The 8,254-nt window shown below is 38.2% G+C and overlaps 1 protein-coding gene across 3 annotated transcripts in view; it reads left to right on the plus strand.

Annotated features, from left to right (window-relative positions):
• The window catches only part of VPS50 (VPS50 subunit of EARP/GARPII complex), a 103,720-nt gene extending 98,605 nt beyond the window's left edge, over positions 1–5,115 (plus strand). For 2 of the 3 annotated variants that reach the window (XM_075492825.1, XM_075492826.1), the window contains exons 27-28: positions 2,759–2,948; positions 4,384–5,114. In XM_075492825.1, the coding sequence (XP_075348940.1) occupies positions 2,759–2,948; positions 4,384–4,503 (310 nt within the window). In that variant the 3' untranslated portion in view covers positions 4,504–5,114. Of the gene's footprint in view, positions 1–2,758; positions 2,949–4,383 lie in introns of all 3 variants that reach the window. The other variant, XM_075492827.1, reaches the window with a different exon arrangement.
• The last annotated feature ends 3,139 nt before the right edge of the window (positions 5,116–8,254 follow it).

Below are 8,254 nucleotides of genomic sequence, written 5' to 3' on the forward strand. Positions count from 1 at the left end.
TTTGGGGAGCCTAAAAAATATCAAGGCTTAACATAGTCCTTAACAGTTGTTTCACAGAGTATGGTACAGTATTAAGCCTAAAGGGGATGGTCTTGTACCTAAATACTGCTGAAGAATGACATTGTCTGAGTGTTTTATTGACACATTTGAAACAACATAGTTGTTTTTCAAAGAACTTCTATCTGAAAATTATCATTTCCCAACAGAGCAAAGAAGAAAGATAAAGTGTAATTGTCAGCATCTCTGTGGTGATGCCATTTGTCTTTGCCAGGAAGAAAGATGGAGTTGTCAACCCTAGCAGTTATCTTAGAATAGCCATGGAGCAGGATTTTTCCAAATTCATCAGGAACAGAGAGGTGTCTTAGTTGGCTTGGTAAATAGAGGCTCAAGCACCTTAGGAACTGCTACACCTTGCTCATCCCTCCCTCTTAATCAGTGTCCCAGTCTTTTCAGAGTCAATATTGTAGCCTGAGTATTGTCGTCTTTTCATCCACTGCATTTATTTTTGTGTTCTTGTCCCCTTGCTACATACGTCTGGGCTCTCATCACACCTTCTCCTGCATCATAGAATATGTGCTGTCTTCCACTCTTTCTACATATGTTTCCATATTTATTTCCTGGTTATCTTTACCCTATGCGCTCCCTACTACCTATTTTACTACTTTCCATCCCACTCTCCTGCTGTCTGCTCTAGTTTAGGACCTCAACAACATCCTTCTTTTCCAAGTGTTAGCTGTCTGTTAAGGATCATCAGCCTCCACTGCTTCCATCAAGCCATCATTTTTAAACTCATGCCTGTTTCTTTTCGTGCCATCCTTTTGCAGTCTCTTGAGAGATCAGTTTCATCTTCAGGGAGGCTAAATCCAGCCATTACCTCCCTCTGGCTTCCGAATTCCTTCGCATGACTTATGACCTATACAACTATCTTTTCTTTTTGAAATTTTATTTTCCACTTATCATGCCTCAAATCAAAAGAAGTGGAACAAAAGCATCTGTCTTCTCCTTCCCCTATTCCCCTTTCCTTTCAAGTGGATAACACCATCAGTCACTACCAAACTCCTCTGCTGAGCCCTTGTGCCTGTTTTGGGCTTGTTTCTTTCCCTTACTTCACAATCTTACTCATCTTTTGTGACTTCAGTGTTCACAAACCACTTAATTCTTAGCTGTGAAGATCATCACTCATATGTCTTGTTCCATGCTGCAGTTTTGGTTCACGCTTGTGACTTACCATGAAACTTTCACCTTTACTTTACCTAAGCATTTCACTGACTGGTCAAAGTGGACTGGGAATACCTTGCTGATATGATTTGGCCTGTGCCCTTTCTTAGAGTGTAAAGAGCACTCATTATTACCTCCTCCCAAATATCTGCTGTAATTACGCTTTCTTGCCCAGTTCTTTTTTTCTCGCATATTTTGTAGTTTCTTTTGCCACTGGGGAAAGGGCAGGAAGGTATCCTGAACAGCTGACTCTCTGAATACCTTCATAACTTCTTTCATCTCTGAATTCCATGAAGGTATGGAATTAAAAGCCATGAAGGAGGTGTTTCTCCTCCAGTCAGCCAGTCAACTGAAATCGCTCTCATCAGGCTCTTTGAAGAATCATCTCCAGTACAGTCAGCCATATCCTTCTTTAAATTTTGCCCTACCCTACCTCCCAGTTCTATGTTCTCTCCTGTTTCCCATCTGGCTTCTTGAAGTGCTTCAGTATGTCCTGTTGAGAATCATCGTCCAATCTTCTTCGGAGCTCCAGAGAGTTTGTGCCTTGGTCCCCTTCTCTTTTTGCCTCTTTCTGCATTCTGCAAATTCTTTCTGCGTACTAACTGTAAGGGTGCAATTTCTTCTTACTCTTAACCTGATCTTGCTGTGTATCCAGTTTCCAGCTGCATGTTTCTGCTTCCTCCTTTGCATCAGACCTAATAATTTAGGGAATGTATAATAATTAGGATCAACTTAATGAACCAATGGAAGACTGAGCTTGCTTTAAATTTGGTACAAAGGAAGAGTGGAAAGAGTGGGACAGGATTGTCGCTTGTGGCAGCAGCCTGTGGGTGGGCTGGATTAAGTCTATCAAGACCCTGTGCCCCAGACCAAAGCTTTTTTTATTCCCTGTACACAGTTGAAATTGGCACTGTTAAGGGCATTGTGATGTCATTTCCTTTGATCTCGACAAATGCAATTTCTTATCCATTTGAAAAACTGCAAAGATCAGTTTCCTCATTTGTTGCCTATCACCCCACTGTAATCCTTCCTGGTATTACCCTGTACTAAGCTCATCTACTGTCTCTTCTTCTTTGAGCTCAAACCTATCACCAGTTTTCTGTCAATCTACTCTCATTAAAACATTAACCTCTCACAGAGATTAGCCAGTGCTGCTACCCTTTATCCTCTGGTTATTGTGGGTGTTTTTGAACAAACAGCTTTGTGCCTTTCTCTGATGCTGCCACTATTGGTTCAGCAAGCTCCTGGTGACCATTCCTAAAGCTGTCGCGTTACCTTTCAGACTTCAGTGGTCTTGATCACGTGACTAAAGCCACTGTCTAGTGTTCTGGTCAACATTGATTTCATTTCCTTTAACCCACTTCTAGTAAGTTGTTCAGTGTAGGATTTTTAGTGGCTTGGGGCTCTTGTCTGCTCTTAACTTAAAGCCATAATTATGTTCCTCCTCAAGGTTTGAAGGACTAAGTTAAACAACTTTGAGAAGTATGATTCATTTTTATTTCCTTCTAATTTTTACTTTCCACTGTGTTTCTGTTTTCAGTTATGCCAATGTAAAGAAGTGCAGCAATGAAGGACGTGCCTTGATGCAACTGGACTTTCAACAATTCTTAATGAAACTAGAAAAGTTAACAGACATTAGGCCTATTCCAGATAAAGAATTTGTGGAGACCTACATTAAAGCATACTACCTAACAGAAAATGACATGGAACGCTGGATAAAAGAACATAGGGTAAGAGTTAAATTTTCATTCTTTTACTGTCTATCAGGAAAATTCACCATAATGATAGAATCATGCTAACAATTCTAAATGATCAATGCTTCTATGTGTTAAAAATGAACATATGCATATATATATATATTAATTTATTACAATAAAATCTGTATGGGAAGCAGTATAAATATAAATGTGTGCGTGTGCATGTATATGTTCATTATATTTATTATCATATGAAGTTAGTAACGTGTTTTTACTGATTCAACATCTGATGAATAAGCCAGTCACATCTAGCTACTATATCAAAAAATGTAGAGAACTAGAGCAAAGTGAAGTTGGAAAAGTTTGTGTGCTGTTCAGAATATGCCAAAGTGCACAACTTGATTGTCAAGAAGTACAGTTTGAAATCACACCATGAAGTTTTACTTTGCCTTTAGGAGCAGATTGCTTAAACTACGTTGTAAGGCACAAGGGATAAGAGTCATTGCTTTTTCTTCCTTCATTTTATAATACTGAACCAGGATCAACATTTCTCTCTGAGATAAGTCTTCACTTGTGTTTTGAAAGCGTTTAGCATGCTTTCATGGTAGCATAACCTAACAATTATAACAGGACTGCGTAAGTAATAGTCACATGCTATTGGAGCTGCCCATTGTTAAAGTGAAAAGTCTTTTAAAATGGAGCATTTTGAAATCTGTATTTTGGGATTACTTTAAATCCCACTAGAAATGGATGAAAGAACTAAGTCTTTAATGTTGTTTTCCTTGTTATACCTGGAGCCACAAGAAAGATTGTGAGCTGTTGTTTGGTGACCTCCATGGAAAAACTCTTGTTTAAACCCTACTGGTGGAAGCTATATTTTGGATAGTGTTAAGTATAAAGGTAGTACTGGCAAATGTGGTGTTTTGACAGATGTTAAGAATTCTTGTCTTAACATTTTTGCCATTTTTTCCTCCTTTATCATGTACTGAAATTAACATTGTTTGGAGACCCTGTAGACAGAAGTATTTAGAAGCTTATTGGAAATGAGAAGTCAAAATAAAAAAGATCAACTTTTGCACAGTTTTTTTAGAAAAATGTTTCTGTGTTACAAGCTTATCCTATTTGCATATATATTTCCCACCATACCTCCCACGGAATGGAAAATACATTAAAAATTGATTTCAATACATATGTATTCACAGAATTACTTTCTGCGAACTCAGTCCAACACTACTAAAGCCGTAAGCATTTTCCATTATAATCTGCCATGTAGCAAAATACAGTTTTGTCCTGTGCCTCAACTATGAAAACTATCCAGACCTGACTTAACTACCGCTTTAAATCTCCCTTGTGTACTGACTGCTTCTATCACTTGAAAAGTCCACAGTGTGTATGTCTGCATTTTTTAATTTTCTATCTTTGTCTGGTGTTTTATTCTGCCATAACATGGCCTGCTTTTATTTGCCAGGAATATTCCACTAAGCAGTTGACCAATCTGGTGAATGTTTGCCTGGGATCCCACATCAACAAGAAGGCAAGACAGAAGCTGCTAGCTGCTATTGACGACATAGACAGGCCTAAAAGATAACTGGAGAAAGCTACTTTCCTTGTGACTTGTACCTTTTTCTGTTCATGTGAAGCATGCAGACAAATCTCTCATGGACTAATGACAACATTCTCTTAAAAAACATTGTGCATGACCTTTCTTACCAGCATTAGAGACACTCTGAAGTGGCATAATGTTCTAAAATATGACTTTTCTAATCTGTAGAATTCTTTTCTGTTGTATTTCTTTTTTTATTTGTTACTTGCCCTTAGTAAAGGGCCGCTGTTTGTGTATCATTGGTGAGCTGTATATTTTGCAAAACTGTATACTGTAAGTAAAATCAAAATCAGAGAGAAACACATTGGCTTAATATATAGTTGATGCTCTTTTTTAATAAAAGGGCTACTTGAAAATATGATTTCTTTCCTCCCTGCTTTCACCCTCAGAAATTGTGCTTTATTATGGACCAGTGTAAAATGAAAGGAAATGTACAATATTTGATTGATGTATCTTGCATGTGGATTAAGAATGCAGATCAACTAAATACACTCATGTTAAAGCCTCTCATCTTCATACATATTTAAAAATGTCTGTTTATTTCAGAATTAATTTAGTCATATCAAAATGATTGACTTCAGATTAATAGAAAGTAATAAATACTGTACACTAATATGATTTCTTTGTGAGACTTTATTTTCCTAATTCAACAATGCAAAATGTCATTTACACTAGAAATTAGTAATGTTCCTTTCATATCACTTCCCTTTTGTCCCTCTGCCAGTCTTCCCTGTTCCAAAGCAATAATGCCAGGGAATAGGAATAATGGGTTTTTTGGCTGACGTTTTGAACTGATACTAAGATAATATTAGTATTTCCTGCTCTGCTGTAGACACCCTGCGTGACCCTGAGCAAAGCAAAATTTCTTGGCTATGTATTTGTCCTAGAAATCAATTTGTCAGAGCATCATTGACTCCACTGAATTTTTCAGGTTTGCCTTTGGTTTTCAGTATGTAAAGTTATAGATATTTTTTTATTACATAATAAACTTTTTGCAGCGCTTTCAGACCTTTTAAAAGGAAAAATGCTAGCATTGAGCTAATAATTAAAATAATTTACATAAGTGACAATCCAATAATGTATACAACATGGTAAATTCTCAGTTTCGTGTTCATACTTGCCACTGTACTTTTAATTCAAACATGGGAGAATCAGGACATGCTGAATGACAGCAGTACCTAGTGACAGAAAATTGCCCTGTGGAATCATTATAATTGCTCTTTTCTGTAGCTAAATTTCCTCTTCAGAAGTGAACTGAGCCTCATTGTGTGAGTTCAGTGAAAGTCTGTATACAGTTTTAGGAGAAGGATAGAATTTACATTTTAAATATCGACTGTGTAGTATTCACCTCCCTCGTTCATCTGTTTTTTAAAGGAAATAACATGTAAAACAAAATTTAACTCCATTCTTTATTGACCATTTAAAACTTGTTTAGCAGCGTGTCAATGTATATGTTGAAGCTGAATCACTTTTACCCTCATTAAAAAGGTGGTTCAGAAAAAGACAAGTGTAGTTCATTTTGAAAGTGTGGATGTTTGCGTCAGTGTGTTTGCCCTGAAGTCAGATCCTGAACAACAGCTCTGGGAAGAAATAGAATTGTGTCAGAGACAATTAGTGTAAAATCTGCTTCAATTTTCTTCTATGGATGAAATAAGAAATTTAAATATCTTTACCAGAGCTGTGGTGAGCTGAACACATGGATAATTTCTCCTGAACTATTTAGGCTGCTATAATTTGATTGCTTACCAAAAGGTAGGAGTATAAGCACTGATTGGAATGTGGGGTCAAGGAAGGAGGTGAGCAATTGTGTGAATCATACTCAGGAGTGATTTTTTTGTAGTGTATCTGTAGTTTGACTTGTTATTTTTAAGTAAGTCCCCAAATAAAAGAATGTGTAAGATGCAGTGTTAAACCTGTGCAACAACTGTTTGAACTTCATTTTTATATGCTTCAGAAATGATTCTATTTTTCAGGGGGACCTCCCCTCGCTGCCCAGGATTGGTGCTAGGGGAGAAGCTACATAACTTAATGGCCTACATACGCTCTTAGATATGTGGTTTAACTTTTAGGTTGCCCTGCATGGAATCAGGAGTTGGACTAGATGATCCTCGTGGGTCCCTTCCAACTCCTGATACTCTATATTAGTTGGTCCTGAGTGACTAATGTAGCCAAGTTTTGGCTGAATGTTGGCTCTGGTATGAGAATTTTTTACAAACCATTGATTTTTGAGAATCTGTACATCTTCATTGTCTTATGGAATAAGAAGACTCTGTTACACTGCTTTTTCTGCAATGGAGAATATGGCTTAAAACATCCTCTATGATTTAGAGGAGTGTTTTGGAATACTTTAATAATGGAAGATTATTTCCTTTAGTCTCCAAGGAGAATGGCCAGCACTGCAGAGGTGGGCAATGCACCTGTCAGTCCTTCTTCAGCAAAATGAAGAATTTAAATCCTGTTCCTCAAACAATGAGTACTCTGATACTTGCCAAACTCAGCTGGAGCGTAGATGACTAGTTTTCAAGTCTCTCGTTAGGCAAAGCCTATCCCTGCCCTGATCAGCATACAACTGGCTTTCTACAGTCAGCTTCTCTCAGTTGCATCTAATGGCGATGCTGTTCTCCAAAGAAGCAGCTACTGGGACAAAAACAGGGGGAAGCCAGCTGATCGGTTGTTGTGACCCTGGTGTAAGATTCACGTCCTTGCTTCGGTGTAGGTTTAAATATTCAAAGCAGAATGGCATTGACAGGCAAGACCATCTTGGATCAGCAGTGCTTCAGCTGATGAGATAGTGCGCAGAGCAGCCTCCGGTGGTGTAAATTCACGTGCCCAATCTGGGTAGGGACTTGAATGCTCCATGATTTCAGATGAGTAGCTAGATTTCGAGGTAACTGACTATTCTGGGGTCCCTTGTTCCCTCACGGGAGAGAGTCTCCCCATGTGTAAAACAAAAGCTTGGCTTGCTTCTGATCTGCAATGGGAAAAACTAGGCCTGGTCAGACCTGCTTAGCAACACCCTGAATGTGGGGTGTAGCTTATAGCTTGTGAACACCGCTGAAAGAACAGTCTTCCTTCTTTTGTCCCTGCCCCCTTAAGGGAGAAAAAGGGACAAGTGATCAAGGGCTGTCTCAAAGCTCTCTGTGAAAGGTTTGCATCCCCTGTTAATTTTCACAGGTGTGAATGACAAAGCCATGTCTCATAATACTGAAGATGGAGTTTACTAACCACAGCAAAGCTGTGGATGTGAGTTGTGCTCTTGACTTGTCCTCCTGCCACAGAACACACAAAATTATAAAGATCCCCTTCTCTTACTGTGAAAGTGATATATTTGGGGTCTTTCCCCTTTAAGACCTTGCTCATGGTTAGTGTTTATGAACTTTCTGTATTGCAAGCTGTATTTTGGTAACTCACATTTTGAATAAAGCCCAAAGTTAAAAAAAAACAAAACAAAACAAAAAAACCCCACCAAACCAATCCTCAAAAACACACACACAAAAAAAAAACCCTCCACCCTGATTAAATTGATAAATAGTGCTGTCTCTTACCAAAATCCTTTAAAGGCCAAATGTCAGCAGGCACCTGCTATATTATAAATGATGCAAACAGAGATGGACAAAAAATGCAGATTTATTGTGTGTGGGTGATGGTATCTATTTTATTTATAACCACTGCTTGAAACAGCAAGCCTAAACATTGTACCAGACACTAGGATTATGGTGCAAGTATGGAAATAATG

Source organism: Mycteria americana, chromosome 2, assembly GCF_035582795.1.
Source record: "Mycteria americana isolate JAX WOST 10 ecotype Jacksonville Zoo and Gardens chromosome 2, USCA_MyAme_1.0, whole genome shotgun sequence".
Classification (NCBI taxonomy): domain Eukaryota; kingdom Metazoa; phylum Chordata; class Aves; order Ciconiiformes; family Ciconiidae; genus Mycteria; species Mycteria americana.